At 43.0% G+C, this 20,378-nt stretch overlaps 1 protein-coding gene across 2 annotated transcripts in view; it reads left to right on the forward strand.

Annotated features, from left to right (window-relative positions):
• Window positions 1–20,378, forward strand: part of phaf1 (phagosome assembly factor 1) — a 100,258-nt gene that overhangs the window by 34,052 nt on the left and 45,828 nt on the right. For both annotated transcript variants that reach the window (XM_072518471.1, XM_072518472.1), the window contains exons 3-7: window positions 5,408–5,451; window positions 14,824–14,903; window positions 16,147–16,241; window positions 17,742–17,839; window positions 18,472–18,584. In XM_072518471.1, the coding sequence (XP_072374572.1) occupies window positions 5,408–5,451; window positions 14,824–14,903; window positions 16,147–16,241; window positions 17,742–17,839; window positions 18,472–18,584 (430 nt within the window). The remainder of the gene's footprint in view (window positions 1–5,407; window positions 5,452–14,823; window positions 14,904–16,146; window positions 16,242–17,741; window positions 17,840–18,471; window positions 18,585–20,378) is intronic.

Here is a 20,378-nt window from a genome sequence, read left to right on the forward strand (position 1 = left end):
AAACAAAACTAAACAAACTAACTGTTCAGTTATCATGATTTGTATTTCCTGGACTATAGAGGGCTGAAGTGTGATTTGATTGAGGTTTTTAAGATTTTGGGGATAGAGAGAAATATTTTTCTGCTGTTGGAGGGAGTCCATCATGAGGAGATGTAACTTTCTGCCCATCCTCCTCCCTTGTTCCTCTTTGTCGTGTTCTCTCCTTTCTTCTCTTCCTCCACCACTCTTCTCTCTTCACACCCCCTCCCATACCCACAAATTGTGTGCTGATTTTGTAACCAAACAGTTGTACTTCAAAAGATATCCATAGGTTATATGACCGCATCCTGAGATGTGTTAATTTTGTCCTTTGTTCCTGCAATTGGTAGAGTTTGTTAGTATGTTAATTAAAAACTTAGTAAAGTACAATAGAGGAACCGGGTTCGGCCCCAAGTCACTGTCCGTGTGGAGTTTGCATATTCTCCCCGTGTCTGCGTGGGTCTTACCCCCACAACCCCAAAAAGATGTTTTGATGAGCAGACGGGTAAGTGGAGCTGAGTCCACAAAACGTTCAGCCATGATCTTATTGAATGACGAGCAGGCTCGAGGGGCCAGATGGCCTACTCCTGCTCCTAGTTCTTGTGTTCTTAATTTTATTCTCATCTCTCCTCCTAACCCAACTCATTACCATGTCTTATTATGGTTTTGAGCTGCTCTAATTAATTGTGCCAATACTTTTCAAAGCTCCAACAGAACCTCCAGTATTTGTATCTTTTTTCCAAAAATCATTTTGTGGGAAGAAATCCAAACCATTTGCATTTTCACCCCAAAATAACTAAATTATTAAAAGCACCGGTTGACAACTTTCCGTCACTTGAGCTATTAGCCTTTGGGTTTCTACTTCATCACCATAATCACTAGGCTGCCATATTCATTCTGGCTCTTTATCTCCGTATTCTTTTTCATTTAATAGCTTTACCACATTGTCCAGACCGTGAATGATGAGTAAACTATCACATCCAGGCCCTTTTGAGTAATGTTCTGCTCACCTGACGTGGAATCCCATGCTTGGTATGGCATTTGCTACCAGGAGGTCTGAAGAGACGGCCTGTGCAGTGCCGGTGACTCCATGAATTACAGAGACATCCAATCTCACAGATTGAAAGCCATTTTAGGCCATTAACAAAAAGCATATTTTAATCTACAGGCCCCTTATCTCGAACCATATGGTGCCAATGGTTAGAGTTTTTACTCCTTTGCAACCGGAATGGCCAAAATTGGAAATTTGAGGCGGAATCATAAAGTTCTCCACAAAACTCAATGTGGGTAGTTTTGCTTCCTATTGCTGCCAGTTTTTAAAGTGTTAATACACCAGTTTTATACTTTGTGAAGGGTGTTATTAACTCTAGGTAAGTACCAATCTGATGTCAAAACTCAGTCAGCACCCTGCATTCTTGGCTTTCTGATACGGGAATGTGTACAATGCCAAAGGGATCCTTGTGTGGCTAACTGAGGAAGATAAGGATAGTATGTTGAAAGCAAATCAGTGGATCTGCGAGGATTAGTGGGTAGGCCAGAAGATTGAGTGTCACAGAGGTTAGCACTGCTGTCTCACAGCATCAGGGACCTTGGTTTAATTCCAGCCCTGGGTCACTGTCTGTGTGGAGTTTGCACTTTCTCCCTGTGCCTGCGTGGGTTTTCTCCCACAGTTCGAAGATGTGCAGGTTAGGTGGATTGGCCATGATAAAATTACCCCTCAATGTCCAAAGATGTGCAGGTTAGGCGAGGTTGCGGGGAACTAAGCAATTCCTTAATCAACGGATCTGATCTAAGCTATGCAGCCCTGCCACATCCAGTCGTGAATGAAACAACTAACTGGAGGAGGAGGCTCCATAAATGTCCCCATCCTAAATGATGGGGGAGCCCAGCACTTCAGTGCAAAAGATAATACTGAAACAATCACAACAATCTTCAGTCAGATGTGTCAAGTGGATGATCCATCTCTGACTGCTCTAGAGGTCCCCAGCATCACAGATTCCAGTCTTCAGCCAATTCAATTCACTCCACGTGATATCAAACGATAGATGGCCCTGGATACTGAAAAGACTATAGGCTCTAACACTCTGGCAATAGCACCAAAGTCTTGCTATGCCCTGAGCCATGCTGTTCCAGTACAGCTACCCGACAATATGGAAATTGCGCAGGTATGGCCTGTACACAAAAAGCAGAACAAATCCAACCCAGCCAATTACTACTCCATTTGTCTACTCTCATGTAAAATGATGGAAGGGAACATCAACTGTGCGATCAGTAGGACGGCACGGTGGTGCAGTGGATAGCACTGCTGCCCCACGGCGCCCAGGTTCGATCCCGGCTCTGGGTCACTGTCTGTGTGGAGTTTGCACATTCTCCCTGTGTTTGCGTGGGTTTCGCCCCCACAACCCAAAGGTGTGCAGGTTAAGTGGATTGGCCACGCTAAATTGCCCCTTAATTGGAAAAAAAGAATTGGGTACTCTAAATTTATTATTTAAAAAATGTGCTATCAGTTGAGATTTGCTTAGCGATAACCTGATCACGGTTGATCAGTTTGGCGCCGCCGGGGTCACTCGGCTCCTGACCTCATTAGAGCCTTGGTTCAAACATGGACAAAAGAGCTGAATGCTGGAGGTGAGGTGAGGGTGACTGTCCTTGACATCAAGGCAGCATCTGAAAAAGGAACCCTAGCAAAACCAGAGTCAATGGAAATCTGGGGGGAACCTCTTTGGAGTCATACCTTGCACAAAGGAAGGTGGTTGTGGTTGTTGGAGATCAATCATCTCTGTTTCATGGCATCACTGCAGGGGTTCCTCAGGGTAGTGTCCTAGGCCCAAACATCTTCAGCTGCTTCATCAATGTCCTTCCTTCCAACATAAGGTCAGATGTGGGGATGTTTACTGATGACGTAATGTTCAGCACCATTCACAACCACTTGGATACTGAAGCAGACGTGTGCAACAAGACCTGGACAATATCCAGGCTTGGGATAACATGTGACAAGCAATGTTTGTGTCACTCGTGTGCCAGGAAATGACCATCTTCAACAAGAGGCAATCAAACCATTGCCCCATGACATTCAATGGCATTCCCATCACTGAATCCAATACTGTCAACATCCTGGGTGTTACCATTGACCATAAACTGAACTACGCTAGCCATATAAATACTGTGGCTACAAGAACTGGTCAGAGGATCGGAACCATGTGGTGAGTAACTCCCTTGACTCATAGAATTTACAGTGCCGGCTCCCTAAAGCCTGTCCACAATCATCAGGACACAAGTCAGGAGTGTAATGGAATACCCTCCACTTGCCTGGATGAGTGCAACTCCAACATCACTGAAGAAGCTCGACATCATCCAGGACAAAGCAGCCCACTTTGTCACCCCATCGACATAAATTTACTCCCTCCACCGCCAACGCACAGTGGCATCAGTGTGTACCAACTATAAGATGCACTGCAGGAACTCACCAAGGCTCCTTCGCCAGCACCTTCCAAACTCACTACCATTTTGAAGGATAAAGGCAACAGCAAACACTTGGGAACACCCTCATCTGGCAATTCCCCTTCAAACCATTCGCCATTCTGACTTGAAGGGCAATTAGGGATGGGCAATAAATGTTGGCCTAGCCATCGATATCTGCATCCCATGAATTAATTGTTTTAAATTGCTGTGTACGATTTATTAGCATGGAGAGAGGATTGGCGAGCTAACTGGAAACCAAAGTCAAGATAATTGGATTATTTTCAGATTGGCAAACTGTTAACTAATGGTGTGCCACAGGTTGACGGTGCCTCAACCATGTACCATCTACATTAATAACTTGTATGAAGGGGCCAAGTGCATTGTACCCAGGTTGAGTGACGGTGCCTCAACTATGTACCATCTACATTAATAATATTTTCCAGCATTTTCTCTTTCATCTACATTAATAAATTGGATGAAGGGGCCAAGTGCATTGTGCCCGAATCTACTGATAACACAAAAGTCGGGAAGCAAGTTGTGAAAGGACACAAAATGTGCAACGGGAAAAAGGCAGGTTAAGTGAGAAGGCAAAAATTTCCAAGGGCTATAATGTGCAGAAATTGAAGTTAGTCCACTTTGGCAGGGAGAATAGAAAAGTAGAAAATTATTAAAATGAAGAAAGACTGCTGAATGCTGTGGCACAGAGGAATGTGGGTGTCCTTGTACATTAATCATAAAGCCGGCAGTTACAGCAAGTTATTAGGAAATCAAATGGAATGTTAGCCTTTATTGCATGGTCATGGAGAACAACAAGAGGGAAGTCTTGGTACAACTGTACAGGGTATTGGTGAAACTGCACCTTTAGTCTCTTGAGGTATGTTGTACTTGCATATACTATACCTGCACAGTTGGCAATTCCGAGAAGGTTCACCAGGTTGACTCCTGGGATGAAGGCTTGTCTTATGGGGAAAGGTAGAACACATTGGGCCAATACTCATGGAAGTTTCAAAGAATGAGAGGTCATCATCTAGAAACAGATGAGATTCTGCTGGGCCTTGACAGGGTCAATGCGGAGAGGTTATTTCCCCTCGTGGTGGAATCTAGAATTAGGGCACAGTCTCCATTATGAGGAAGAATTACTTTTCCCAGAGGATAATTAATCTTCAGAATTCTCTTCCCCAGAGAACAATGGAGATTGAGTCATTGAATATAATTAAGGCTGAGTTAGACACGTTTTTCATCAACAAGGAAGTCGAGAGTTATGGGGAAGCAGACAGGAAAGTTTGGTTAAGGAAAGTAGGGTTACAGCTGCAAACTTATTGAATGGTAGAGCAGGCTCAAAGGATCGAATGGCCTACTGCTCCTTTTTCTTATGACTGATGATTCAGCCGCTCATAACTCGAGGCATGGAAAGAGTATTTAGCAGTGAGTAATTGTGAAACAAATTTTCTATGATTCATCCCACCACCATCTCCAATTTTCTCCTCTATCATTCTCAGCATCCCCACTCCATTTTCTTTCTCTTCAGTGCTGGGCACCTGCAACCCCTACATTTTTCCAAGTAAAATGTTGGGTGGTGAATAGTAGATGTGTTGGACTTTGTCTTCACACAGTAAACTTTTCATTTCAGTTAGCCAAGGTGAAGGGAGGTGCTGAAGGCTGTGAAGGTATCATTTAGTACTTGGTAAGAGAGAAATTTGAGCAAATTTTAACCGTGACCAGTTATGTATTTATAAGAGGTAGATGAGCAAATTATTTACCTGTTTCCCACCCCAGTTGTAGGTATAGCAGGAAGGGGACGAAACAATACAGAACCATGATGCACATGTAGCAACAGCAGGGAGGCCTCACTATCTCCAAATCTGATGTAATTTGTGGGGCACAATGGGAAAACTGACCTTTTTCATTTTTTTTCCCACCCCTACAGGTCATTGAAGTATATGACTTGAGTAAAGTTAAATTGAAATACTGGTGAGTATTTTACTGTGCTTCCCTCGTTAACCAATCTTGCCAAAGTATAGGCCAGTGACTACAGTGGTGTTAACCAGGGCTGTGAAAGAACATACTGTGCATTGTCCAAGTATATTCTGGTAAACTGATCCCAAGACTGAGTATGCTGCATTCCCATTTATCTTTTTGTTTAAAGATGTTAGAATGTAAGAAGTTAATGAAGATAATCGTATGGTGTGTTTTCTCTAATAAATAAAAGCTCCCTAGACTTTGTGTGTTAATTTTTATGATGGGACAGTATTTTAACATGAAAAGGGAAATCCAGGTTTCATATTTGGACTGAGCTGACCGCTGCCAAGAACAAGCACAGACCCAAAGCTCAAATCTAACACAATTGAAAATGCCATTATTTGAAAATTTCAAAAATAATGTTTTCTGTCGTGTAGTGGCTTTCACATTTGCCTAACACACAAGTCCCTGATATGAGACTAGGTAGAGATAGTGTCATTTAATTTGAGAGTGAGAAAAAGATCTATACTCTTCCCACTAGTATTGATGCCTAGGTGGAGTACGATTCCGCAGGAATAGAGCACTCCTTACATTAACTGTGTTCATGATGTGTGGCAGCTTTGTCTTTAGGCACTTCAGTCTCTGCTCTCCCCCACCTCTACTCCACTGATACTGAGACCAGGAGTGGACACTCGAGCTGCCACCCAAGTTTGAAAACTACTAATCTGGAACATTTTATTCATTAATAGTGCATAGATTACTGCATTTTCCTTCCAGTTGATTGGAAAAGCTCCACTTTTTTTCTTTTGTCTGGTAACTGGTGAGTAAAATGAGGTTGTCCATTTTAACGTTGAATAGGCTTATGTTTTTTTTAAGTTTATTTGACAGCAGCTAATTCCATTAGTTTTCACATGCCAATCAATTTATAAACGCAATAACAGAAAATGACATTTATTCAAAGGGACCACTGCAATCGAACATTAGAATTAATCTGAGATGTTATAATTTATTATTCTTCATCTATTTCCTAATTGAAGATTTTTGCTGGTCTTGTTTGTCAGATTGAATATTTCTGATATTTTGCATTCCTGTAGCCTACTTTTATCATGCGCCAACTTGAGAATAGGATAGTGGGTGTTTTTTCGCAGGCCTCTAGGCCTCTTTTAGGGCTGCTTTGAAGTTGCCAACAAACAATTTGTGAAGGGAGTTTGGTATAGCTATCTAATGGAAACAGCTCTTTTTGTCGTCTTATTTTAACCCTAGCTTCTATTGAATAGTTTGTTTTTCTGCCTATATAGTCACATTGGAAAAGCAGTTTTATTGGCCATTTGTGACACTCTTCATCACAATTGACTTGCTTACTTCGAACAATGTTTGTTTTGACAAATTTGTCACAGATCATTGAACAATGTGTAATCCAACAAAGCTGCCTTTCTTCTGCGTTGGTAATTACAAAGTATTTGTGCATCCTTATAACAGGATAGATATTTCAGTGCATGTCCAATGAAAATTGAGGCAAGGGTTTGTGGAGTTTTTAAGTTGGAAGCTGGAGGTTTTAAGTGTAACTGGAAAGGACAGGATAAGAATCCAGTTTTGGCGACAAGTTAAAACATCAAGAAAGAACAGGTCAGAGAAGGACTGGGTGGACAGACAACATCAGAAACTGGACAGAGGGAGGATTGACAGCAACATACATAATTGCAGTGAACAGCGAGTGATGCTAATACCACCCCCACCTGCCCCAGCGTAGACTATGACCAATTATGGATAAAAACTCAAACACAACAGCTCTGAGAACCATACTGGATTGCTTGTTTACTTTAGGAATTATCGCAGGACCTATAATTACTTCAAAGATTCCAGATCATCAGGGGGTTATACTGAACCTTTATAAAGCTCTGGTTAGGCCAGGTATGGTCGTCGCACTTTCGGAAGGATGCGAAGAACGTAATAGGGTTCAGAGGAGGTTTACCAGAATGGTTCCAGGGATGAGGGATTTTAGCTACAAGGTTAGATTAGAGAAGGTGGTGTTTCGATAATATAGACAAGGAAAAGCAGATAGGGGATTGGGGCGTTGAATGTGAGGAAGAACATTTTTACATAGGAAATGCCAATGACCTGGAACTCTCCACTCACGAGGGTAGTAGAATGATGACAATCACTGACTTCAAAGGGTAATTGGGTTCGGCACTTTACCTTGCAGAGCTCTTGGGATCGAACAAGACTGATTTGAATTCCTCTGCTGAGAGCAGGAGTAGGCTGAATGGATGCCTGATGTACTGTAACGTCTTTAACGTGAAAGATCAGTAGAGGTCTTTCTCTGCCGTTTCAAGTATCATAAGCACCAATGTATCACAAAATGTATGTTATAAGAAGTATAAGAAATAAGAGCTGGAGTAGGTCATTTTCCCATTTGTGCCGACTCCACCATTGAATAAGATTATAGCTGATCTTCAACCTCAATTCCATCTTGCCATACTGTCCACCTATCCCTCCATTCCTTTTGTACCCAAAGATCTACCCTGTCATGCCTCTTGAGAATTTTTGTATATTTCAATGCAATCATGTCAATCTTCCAAACTTCAGGAAATATGGGCCCAGTCCACTCGATCTCGCTTGGAGAGCCAGTGCAGGTATACTGGGACAAATGGTCTCCTCCTGTGCTGTAGCAAATCTGTGATCTCTCCTCATCAGACAAACCCCTTATCTGAGGAACTAATCCAGCAAACCCTCATTGTACTTCCTTTCTAATAATAATCTTTATTATCACAAGTAGGCTTACATTAACACTGCAATTAAGTTACTGGAAGTTTCTTGGACAAGGAGATCAAAACCGTTCACAATACTCCAGGTGTGGCCTGGCCTCTTCAATGCTCTATAGTTGTCGGAAGACATCTTTCCTTGTATACTGCAATCCCCTTGTACCATTTGCTTCGTTGAGTGCTAGCTGTACTTCCATGCTAACTTTCCATCAAGGAAAGCCTGGTCCCTGTGAATACAAATATTTCGCAGTGTCGTTTCACTTGGGAAATATTTTGCTTTTCTATTTTATACACTTGATCACATTGCTTTTCATCTGCCATGTTCCTTCCTCCCTCAACTGATCTGTCTATATCTCTCTGCATCCTCTCTGTGTCCTCCTCACTACTTACTTCAGCTGCCTAATTTTATATTGTGAGTAAATTTGAATCATATTATACTGAGTCTTTTCATTCAAGTCATTGATATGGAATTTCAACAGCTGTGGCTCAAGTGTTGATCCTTGTGATACCTCAGTAGTTATAGCCTGTTAACGGCAAAATGGCCAGTTTATTCCTACTTTGTTTTCTGTCCATACCTGTGCTGACTCTGTTTAATCCTATTAGAATTTTTAAGTGTGCAGTTATCACATTCCTGATAATGGATTTGAGCATTTTCTCGACAGCTAATTGGCTGATCATTCCCAGTTTCTCTCTTCCTCCTTACTTAAATAGCAGTGTTTATATTTGCTACCTTCCAATTATTGGGAACTAATCTCGAATTTAAGGAATTTTGGAAGATCAAAACTAATGCATCCACTTGCTCTGCAGCTACAGTAAAACCTTAGGATACGGGTTGTCAAGGCCAGGGGATTTTGTCGCCACTTAATCTTATTAATTTCCCCAGTATTATTTATTTTTAAAAAGATTTTCATTCTTGCTGGACCCATGGCTCCCCATTATTTCCAGAATGTTTTGTGTTTTCTACGATTCAAGACCGAGACAATGTATTTGGTTAATTTCTCTACCACTTCTTTAATCCTTACTATAATTTCACCTATCTCTGCCTCTAGTGGGCATATAGAATCAGAGAATGCCAAAGTGCAGAAGGAGGCAATTCGGCCCATCGAGTCTGCACCAACCCTCTGAAAGAGCACCCTAACTAGGTCCACACCCCTGCCCTATCCCTGTAACCCCACCTAACTGGCACAACTTTGAACACGTAAGAGGTAATTTTTTAGCATGGTCAGTTCACCAAACTTGCTCATCTTTGGACTGTGGGTGGAAACTGGAGAAACCCACGCAGACACCGGGAGAATATGCAAACTCAACACAGACAGTCACCCAAGGCTGGAATTGAATCCAGGTCCCTGGCACTGCAATCTCTTCCTATTTATGTACCTATTATGTACTCTATTTTTATGTCTCTTGCTAGCCTACTCTCATATTCTCTTTTCACTTTGCTTATCCGTATGAATTTTTAAATCCTCCCAATCCTCTGGTTTTACTACTCGTTTTGGCACCATTAGAAGCCTCTTCCTTTAATCTCGTTATCTTTAACTCTCCTTGTTAACGACAGTTGGACCACCTTTTCTGTGGGGTTGCTGTACCTTAAAGGAATGTACATTTGCAGTAAATTATTTATTCTTTGAATGTTAGCCAAATGCCAAATCTCTTAATGTAGTTTCCCAATCCACTTTGGCACCTCATCTGCGCAATTTGCTTTGTTTAGATTTGAAATCCGAGTCTCAGACTCTACTAAATCATTTTCAAATTCAATATAAAATTCTATAATTTCTTCCCTCGAGGCCCCTTTATTCATGGTTATTAATTAGCCTGTTCCTTAGTTGGCTATAGATCATATACATCTAAAACTTATCTTGTTTACATCCTGTAAACTCATTCCTCAATGTTGCTGCAAGTTTGGTTTTCCCGGTGTCTGTGAAAATTAAAGCCTCGATTACTGTATTGCCCTACTTAGGAGCACCTCTGATTTATACTCCACCCTACACCCCCACTACAGTCAGGGGGCCTATAAACAGCTCCTTCTAATGTTTTTTGCCCCTTGCTGTTTCTTAGCTCCCACCCAAACTAATCCTGCAACTTGAGTTAAGATCCTTTCTCTCTACTGTCTTCACCACTATTTATCATCAGAGCTATTCTTTCCATTTTGCTATCTCTTCTAAAAGATAGATATCCTGGAATTCTGTATTTAGTTCCCAACCTTTCAGTCAAGGGGAGGCCGTGAGTGGAGTAGCGATATTGTCACTGGACTAGTAATCCAGAAACCCAAGACAGGATGTGGGGACCCAGGTTCAAATCCCACCACCGTAGATGGTGAAATTTGAATTCCGCTTTAAAAAAAAAATTTGGAATAACATTTTTTCTTTAATAAATTTAGAATAACCAATTCTTATTTTTCCAATTAAGAGACAATTTATTGTGGCCAATCTACCTACCCTGCACATCTTTGAGTTGTGGGGGTGAGACCCACGCAGATACGGGGAGAATGTGCAAACTCCACACGGACAGTGACCCAGAGCCGGGATCGAACCCGGGTCCTCGGCGCTGTGATGCAGCAGTACTAAACACTGCGCCACTGTGCCGCCCAGAATTATAAATTCTAATGATGACCATTAAATCGTTTGTCATGAATCATTAAATCCCATCTGGTTCACTAATGTCCTTTCTGGAAATCTGCTATCCTTACCTGGTTTTGCCTACATGTAACTCCAGATACACAGCAATTTTCTCTTATGTAACTTTAGTCACAATTACCCTATCACCTTTGTCACTGTCGCTGTCCCTGCTTTGTCCAAACTGTTACTCTGCCCTTGACAATTTCTTTGCTGCTTTTGAATTTACTATTTCCTGAATCCTCCCACCCCAGCTTAATTAGTTTAAAGACCTGTCTGCTATCCTAATTATTCAATTTGCCAGGTCACTGATCCCAGCCCAGTTTAAGTGGATCCTGACCCAAAGGAAAATAGCTCCATCTTTCTCCAGTGCCAATGGCCCATGAAGTGAAACCCCTGCCTCCTACACCATTCTTTCAACTACCTATCTAACCTTTTAATTTGTTTATCTGAGCCCCACCGTTGAGGTGGGGCTCCGATAACCATCTGGAGGTTATGGCCTTTGAGTTCTACTTTTAATTTTAATCCTAACTCTTTGAACCACACTCAGAACATCATTCCTAATTCTACCATGTTGGTTCCTACGTGGACCATGGCACCTGGATCCTTCCTCTTGTCAATCCAGGTTTTTCTCCAGCTGGGAGGAGTTGTTGTTAACCATGGCAATCCAACTTTCGGAATTCAATAGCTGTCTTATTTCCCGGATTATACTGCCTCCTACCACCAATACCTTCCTTTTAACTCTGTCTTCTTGAATGGCGTTCTGAACTATGATGCCGTGATCGGTTTGCCCAATGTACCTGCTATCCTGCGCTCATCCACCTGGGAGCGAGTCCTTCCGACATGGACTGTTGGTCAAAGTAATGGACTGAAGTCCCTCCACTGCATCCTAGGTGCCCATACCTGCCTGACTCTCAGTCACACCCTCCTACCCATAACCATTGACCAACTCTGAAGGACTTTGACTGACTCCTGGAACAGTGTCCAGATAACACTTCACCTTCTCTACTGGCTCGCAATGTCTGCAACTGAGTTCAGCTCAACAATACTGAGGCAAAGTTTCTAGTCATGCAGGCGCTTAAGCAGATATATGATTGTTGGAGATCACAATGCTGTCCACAAGCTCCCACTACAAGCAGTATTGTGAAGTTGAAAGAGTACGTGGCTTCTTAAAGAAGCTACAACCATGATTGAATTATTTCCAATGTATTTAATCGCAAACAAGTGACCTTAACATGGAATCCAAGCCCAAGTCTTTCAAACGCTTCAGGTGTTGAATGAACCATCCAGTCAGCCCACAACTTCAGTTATTTGTTAACTTGATTTTTATTCCCACATTGCACAGTGCTCAGTGCCAATTCTGGAAAGGATTTGAGTGCAAGCATCATGGTAACTAATTCAGACCACACCAGGTTGGGTGTGTTCTTTCGGATTTCCTTGTGACAGGACCTTCTATCATTGATTCAAGCTTAGCAGAGCTTCTACCTTGCATTTATCTATTGCATACCTAAACCATCCTTGATTAATGTTAGCCAATATCCACAAAAACTCTGCTTTGATGTTTGCTGTTCTAATTAATTGATTTAATTATTTCTCAGTCGTGAAGGGAAAATTTGTCCAAATTCCTGCTCCAAATCATTAACCAGCTGCTGTTACAAGCACTCGGGCAGGACATTTGTCAGTAAGGATGTCACGCAGGCTTTCACAAATACCAGCCACTTTGGTAACGTACTGAAGCTCAACCAGTGCCAATTTGTGGGAAGGGTCCATTAAACACCTTTAGGCTGCTGCACATTCTAGAGCAAAATAGGGAATAGGGATAACCCTGGGAATTACAGGCCAGTTAGTCTTTCTTCGGTGGTAGGCAAAGTAATGGAAAGGGTACTGAGGGATAGGATTTCTGAGCATCTGGAAAGACACTGCTTGATTAGGGATAGTCAGCACGGATTTGTGAGGGGTAGTTCTTGCCTTAAAAGTCTTACTTGAATTCTTTGAGGAGGTGACCAAGCATGTGGATGAAGGTAAAGCAGTGGATGTAGTGTACATGGATTTTAGTAAGGCATTTGATAAGGTTTCCCATGGTAGGCTTATGCAGAAAGTAAGGAGGCATGGGGTAATGGGAAATTTGACCAGTTGGATAACGAATTGGCTAACCGATAGAAGTCAGAGAGTGGTGGTGGATGGCAAATATTCAGCCTGGAGCCCAGTTACCAGTAGCGTACCGCAGGGATCAGTTCTGTGTCCTCTGCTGTTTGTGATTTTCATTAATGACTTGGATGAGGGAGTTGAAGGGTGGGTCAGTAAATTTGCAGTTGATACGAAGATTTGTGGTGTTGTGGATAGTGAGGGCGAGGGCTGTTGTTGGCTGCAAAGAGACAGATAGGATGCAGAGCTGGGCTGAGAAGTGGCAGATGGAGTTTAACCCTGAAAAGTGTGAGGTTGTTCATTTTGGAAGGACAAATATGAATGTGGAATACAGGGTTAACGGTAGGGTTCTTGGCAATGTGGAGGAGCAGAGTGATCTTGGGGTCTATGTTCATACATCTTTGAAAGTTGCCACTCAAGTGGATAGAGCTGCGAAGAAGGCCTATAGTGTGCTAGCGTTCATTAACAGAGGGATTGAATTTAAGAGCCGTGAGGTGATGATGCAGCTGTACAAAATCTTGGTAAGGCCACATTTGGAGTACTGTGTACAGTTCTGATCGCCTCATTTTAGGAAGGATGTGGAAGCTTTGGAAAAGGTGCAAAGGAGATTTACCAGGATGTTGCCTGGAATGGAGAGTAGGTCTTACGAGGAAAGGTTGAGGATGCTGGGCCTTTTCTCGTTAGAACGGAGAAGGATGAGGGGCGACTTGATAGAGGTTTATAAGATGATTAGGGGAATAGATAGAGTAGACAGTCAGAGACTTTTTCCCCGGGTGGAACAAACCATTACAAGGGTACATAAATTTAAGGTGAATGGTGAAAGATATAGGGGGGGATGTCAGAGGTAGGTTCTTTACCCAGAGAGTAGTGGGGGCATGGAATGCACTGCCTGTGGAAGTAGTTGAGTCGGAAACATTAGGGACCTTCAAGCAGCTATTGGATCGGTACATGGATTACGGTAGAATGATATAGTGTAGATTAATTTGTTCTGGAGGGCAGCACGGTAGCATTGTGGATAGCACAATTGCTTCACAGCTCCAGGGTCCCAGGTTCGATTCCGGCTTGGGTCACTGTCTGTGCAGAGTCTGCACATCCTCCCCGTGTATGCGTGGGTTTCCTCCGGGTGCTACGGTTTCCTCCCACAGTCCAAAGATATGCAGGTTAGGTGGATTGGCCATGATAAATTGCCCTTCGTGTCCAAAATTGCCCTTAGTGTTGGGTGGGGTTACTGGGTTATGGGGATAGGGTGGAGGTGTTGACCTTGCGTAGGGTGCTCTTTCCAAGAGCCGGTGCAGACTCGATGGGCTGAATAGCCTCCTGCACTGTAAATGCAATGATATTCTATGATTAATCTAGGACAAAGGTTCGGCACAACATCGTGGGCCGAAGGGCCTGTTCTGTGCTGTATTTTTCTATGTTCTTTTCTATGTTCTATGTTCTAAAGGTTCACTGGGAAAATATCAAGGGTTCGAGTGCCTGTGCTGTATTATGCATTCTGACTGAACACTAAGAACAGTCTGTTCAGCTTCGGGAGCTTCCCACAAAGCGAGTAGTGGTGAACAGTGGTTATTGTGATCAGTGGAGAGGGTGTGGAAAGAATGCCTCTGTCATAGGGAGGAGCACTAAAAACTGCTGTCTACTTACACCCACTCGTATATTTCGGAGCAAGCTTCAAAGAAATCAAGCATTCCAGCTGGCAACCTCTTGGGTCTGCCGCTGCAAGTAATTGCCAGCTGATAATGCATCATTTGCCCCGAGGTTGATTTTTGGGTGGGCAGAGTGGGGGAAACATAAAAGTCTCCAGTCTCGGTTATAAACTCTCTTTTTAAATGGATCTTTCTGATTTGTTCCTTATTCTGTTGCAGTGGTGTACACTTCAACTCTCAGGCTATAGCTCCAACCATAGAGCAGATTGACCAGTCATTTGGAGCAACTCACCCTGGAGGTAACTGCTGTGTGTGCATGTGCATGTGCACAGCAAATCTGATTCGAGGTGTAAAAATGAAAGGCTTCCAATGAAATCAGTAGGGAAAACTTAAGACATAAATTGAGATCATTGCAAAAAGAATGGAGAATATATTTTGGAGCGTTGATGGTACCTAGGATGCCCGACCAGGAATAGTGGTGAAAACAGAATCCACAACAGCTTTTAAAAGGAGAAGTGGATAATATTTTGGGAGACAAAAGAAGCTTTAAATAGAATGGACAGGAGAATAGGATTAAGTGGGGGAGGCCCTTTGGGAACTGTTAGGGAGAGTGGGCTGAATGGACACTTTGACTGCTGTGAAATTCTTTTTGATTTGTAGAATTGCAGGTTCCAATTTTCCAACTGATTTCACCAGATTAGCACTTGGGTGGGAGTTGTTAAATTAAAGAAATGCAATTCCTGCCTCGTCATAGACATAGGCAGGAGCTCTGTACCTGAGATTGGTGAAGCCGTAAAAATGTTGATGTTTTGACAAGTGATTTATTTTTCATGCCCTCCTCATCATTTCTTATGATGCTGCTGAGTGCAGGTTAGCTGTAATGCATGCTTATAATGCGAATTAGTTGGAGGACGAGAAACCCGCATGCTCTTTTTATTTTTACGCCCTCTATTTTGTCGCTGTCATGTGTAGGTGTTGATTATAAATTTTACCCTTTATTGTGTAGGGGCAGGGCCTTTTGCTCTGATCCAAGGGAAGCTGTTTGTTGTTGGCCATGGTTTGCCTTGCACAGTGGGTGTTCCCCTCTGGGACCTAGGTGAAGAAAAAGAGAATGAGCAGAAAGGTTCGGATGTCAGCAAGTGAGGCAGCATTGTGCCTAATGTTTCTGCGTGCAGTAACATTGTGAGAATGATGCACACACACTGTACATTGCCAGAACAATGGTCAGATTCACCTCTCAAGCCATGCAGTTCTGTTGAGCTTGACACAGCCATAAGTGCTACAAACACAACAGCTTTGTAATCGCAACAGGTTCTGGATAATCAGGGTTTCCTAGAGCCTGTAGGCCAATAGGCCTGGGTATTTGTGAGAGAGAAACAAAAATGAACAAGTTTGGTACAAGTTGACTTGGATAAATATGCTTTACTGGTGTGTGCAACAGTGTTGGGAGGGATCCAAGAGAATCCTTTACAGTCTGCTGGCTCACAAGGTGAAGTGCATGAGTTTTAACCTTTAATGCTGTCCGTTTCCCTCGCATTCTAGTGTACAATGCAGCTGAACAACTTTTTCATCTCAATTTCCGAGGGCTTTCATTTTCCTTTCAACTGGACTCCTGGAAAGAAGCTCCAAAATTTGAGGTGAGGTCACCAGCTGTAATGATCCCGCTCGCAATTGAGCTGGAGCTTTCCATTGTTCTCAGATGCGATTCATTGTTTGCTGCCTGAAGCTCACAACTGCCCATCGCCCCCAACAGGCTCCCTTGATGGCTTACCTGGTACACACACTGCCCAGTGTGCATTGAGTCATACCAACCAGGAAGTTCTGAATTTGACCACGGGTAAATCTATGCCAAGGATGTGAGAACTCTCCCCATCAAATAGAGAAAATTGGCCCGGCTATCCAATTTCAATGACTGATCATTGATTCATGCTATCCGCATCGGTCATGGATTGGCTAAGGTTAGCTGTGATGCTCTCTCAATCTACCAGTCTGCCATCGTTCTATCTGGAAAGGTGTTTGGGAATTTTCCAAACAGCCCAGTTTGAAAAGCAAAAGGAAAAAAATGGAAGCAATTTCTCGCAGCTCAATATATGAGTCAGAGTTTTTACAGCACGGAAAGAGGCCCTTCGGTCCATCGTGAGCACGCTGGTCATCGAGAACCTATCTATTCAAATCCCATTTTTCAGCATTTGGTCCGTAGCCTTATGTGCTGTGGCATTTCAAGTGCTCATCTAAATACTTATTAAAAGTTGGAATTCCTGTCTCTACCACCCTTTCAGGCAGGGATTTCCAGATTCCCATCACCCTCTGGGTGAAAAGGTTTTTCCTCAAATCTCATCTAAACCTCCTGCGCCTTAGCTTAAATCTTTGCCCCCTGGTTATTGACCCCCTTCTCTAAGGAGAAAGGTCACTTCCTATCCACCCTATCTATGTTCCTCATAATTTTATACAACTCAATTAGGTCCCCCCTCATCCTTCTCTGTTCCAAGAAGCACAACCCCAGCCTATCCAGCCTCTCGCGATAGCTGAAACACACCAGCCCAATGCGAATCTCCTCTGCATCCTCTAGTGCAATCACTTCCTATAGTATGGTGACGAGAACTGCGCACAGTACTCTGGTGTAAAATAAAAAAACTGATGCAACTCTTCTATTAGGGCAGATTTTCCCAGTCTTTCTCTCTCCTTCACCTGGGCTGAGTATAGTGAGATTGCAGCCAAGGGCATAAAGGGGGAAGTGAGGGTGCCAGCAGAAGGTGAAGGGAGGGGGGAGTGTGCGACGGGAGAGGGGGAGTGTGCGACGGGAGAGGGGGAGTGTGCGACGGGAGAGGGGGAGTGTGCGACGGGAGGGGGGCCAAATGATGTGATAATGAGTGAGATCTGACTCTCGAGGACCAATCCTGGATTAGAAGTTGAAGATGAAGGTAAAGATTTGGATTGGTGGAGGCTGTATGGTTATTGGGTATGATGAATAGCGTGGATTGAGAGCAACAAGCAAGTTAATTGAGTTGGGCGTGATGAGGGAGGTGCGGGCTCATTACTTGGTTGTTGGCATCCAAACCTCTTTTTCCTTTATGCGCTATTTTCTCTTGCTGATTGTAATAAAACGAGAAATGTTAAACCAATTTGTGTTTACACAGCCCAAATTTGCACATGGCCTGGCTTCGCTGCAGATTCCTCATGGTGCTACCGTGAAACGCATGTACATATACACTGCAAACAGTCTGCAGGACACAAAGTAAGTAGACTGCCAAAAGAATGAATACCATGTGATTTCCCTGATTGGTTAGGTTGCCTTATGAATTGCATGTTCCATCGGCAAGAGATGTGTTTTTTTTTAAATTTGGCGATTCAAAAATCTGTGCTGTCCAATAACTTTAATGAAGCAGAACATTCAGTTGAACTGAACACTACTGAACATCAGCTTGTAGCAATTTGCCACTTAAAACATATCCCTAAAGCTGCACGTATTTGGTAATTGCTAGATCTGGCCCGCTGTTGAAACCTGGATTGTATTTGTCAGCAGGTGCCCCTTTAATGGCCAATGCCTTTGTGGTGTTTTTATGACAGCCCCACAGCCATCAGATAGTAATTAAAGCTTAGGCTTGGTTAGTCAATGCCACTTACTTGCGTTGTGTATGCATGATACTTCTGCAAAATATTAAAGGCTAATTAAAGACAGCCGGCGCAATAAAGTATGCTCACTATACAGTTTAATATTCACTGCAACCTCTTATCCAGGCAACAACAATCCATAAAAACTCAATGTGGGAATTATACAGGGAGTCTAAGCATGTGAAGATAAATATGTTTATCAGTGGAGTTTCCTGAATTGCTTGTGTACTGAGTGCATCAATCTGGCTTTTACAGAGCTCCCACAATGCCACTAAGTTGTTTCTATGGTAACGTGTATGCAGAGACTGTTGAAGTATTAAGAGATGGCGTGGGACCCCTGGGCCTCCGCCTGCGACTGCTGACGGCAGGTAAAACACAAATCATTTTGCACTTTTTTCTGGGGTATGGATTGGGAAAGGGGAAATCTAGCCACCCATTTACATAAAGGAGCACAAGCAATGCTACAGTCACCCTGTTTAGTGAACTCTTGGTTACTCGGCATATATAGAAAGGGTGCAGCTAAGGTGTGTATGTGAGAAAAGCCATACACGGTGGGAGTCACGCAGGCTGATGAGAATGGGCACAGTATTGGTTATTGGCATTGGCTGAGGTAAATCACAAGTACTGACAGGTCAACCCAATAAACATATATGCTTTTTATTCTGGAAAATGCAACCAACAACTTTTAATCTTGCACGACTTTGCTGCTTGCTTCAATCGGTGTGACTTGTCAGAATCATAGAATCCCTACAGTGTCAAAGAGGGCCATCCAGCCCATCGTGTCTGACCAACCCTTCGGAATACCACGCTACCTAGACCTAGACTTACCACCAAACTTATTCCTGCAACCCCACCCTAAGGGGGCAACTTAGCAAGACCAAACCGCCTAACCTGCATCTTTGGACAATGGGAGGCAACCTGAGGAAACCCACGCAGACATGGGGAGAATGTGCAAAATCCACGCAGTTACCAAAGGCTGGAATTGAACCCAGGTCTCTGGTGTTGTGAGGCAGCAGTGCTAACCATTGAGTCACCGTGCCACCCGAGTTTGAGAGTTTAAGCCTCATCCCTGACCTTGTGTGGTTAACCTAGGCTGATACTCCCAATGGAGCCCTGAAGAAACAATATTATCAGGGGCTTAAGCTGCGACTCTCATATGTTCTGGTCACTGCGGGGTCTTGGGTGCGGTTCAGTGACACTCTTCAAAGCAGAGCAGCGAGTTCTCTTTGACCAACCTTCTTAGCCAAACTCTACCGATTTTTAAAAATCGTGTTAAAATGTAAACTGATCCTTAATCATGTGCCGTTCACGGTATTTTGATGTGTAAAGTAGTGCTGTGTTTGCTTACGTAGCATTGCTGTATTTCAAAATCATTCAATATCTGACTTTTGAGGTGTCTTAAGATGCAGAAATGCATAGTCCGATATATTTGCAGTCTGTCACTGGGCTTTCTGATTTATTACCTACACATTGCCAACCCCTATCTGGAATATTGGCCTTTTCCCCATCAATGTGTGAGAGCACAATGTTTGTAAATGAGAGTTTACTCAAAAAATGTTCCAATGCATATCAAATTACACTATTTACAGATTGACCCCTTTGGCTTTATGAATCTTGCATTTAAATACCCTTGCAGAGGCCAGACTTTGATAAATGCCTATTGATTGAAAAATACGAGGTGTAACTGTGATGCTTTTCAGAAAGAGCTCCCAGGTATTGACAGCAGCAAGGCAGTTTTCTTTTCCATAATGCTGTGTGCTATTGATCATATTGCTTTATTCCCCATGAAGGCGGGAGGGTATCCTTGGAGTGTTGTTATGACTAAATAACCAGCGGAGCCCAAGAAGTTGTAGTTTGTAGTAACTGTAGTTCTGTAGTTAACCCAACCCCACAGGGCGTTCTCAAGCTAGCTGTATGTCTGAATCTCTCTTGGAATTATCCTTTGTCTCCCTCTGCTGGTTCAGATGAATAAATGCACTGCCTGGCTGAGCCTTGCACTGCAGCATATTGTTTATTGTGCCGAGTCCAGTAAACTGTCATGGAGGTGACAGATTGATTTGTGTTCCTGATTTAGGAGTATAAAATGTTTAACCATATCTCGTGGAATCTTCCAGTGCGTGCAAACTGAAAGTCCATGCATGTAATTTGGCTTGTCTGTGATG

The sequence above is a fragment of the Scyliorhinus torazame genome, chromosome 10 (assembly GCF_047496885.1).
Source record: "Scyliorhinus torazame isolate Kashiwa2021f chromosome 10, sScyTor2.1, whole genome shotgun sequence".
NCBI lineage: Eukaryota > Metazoa > Chordata > Chondrichthyes > Carcharhiniformes > Scyliorhinidae > Scyliorhinus > Scyliorhinus torazame.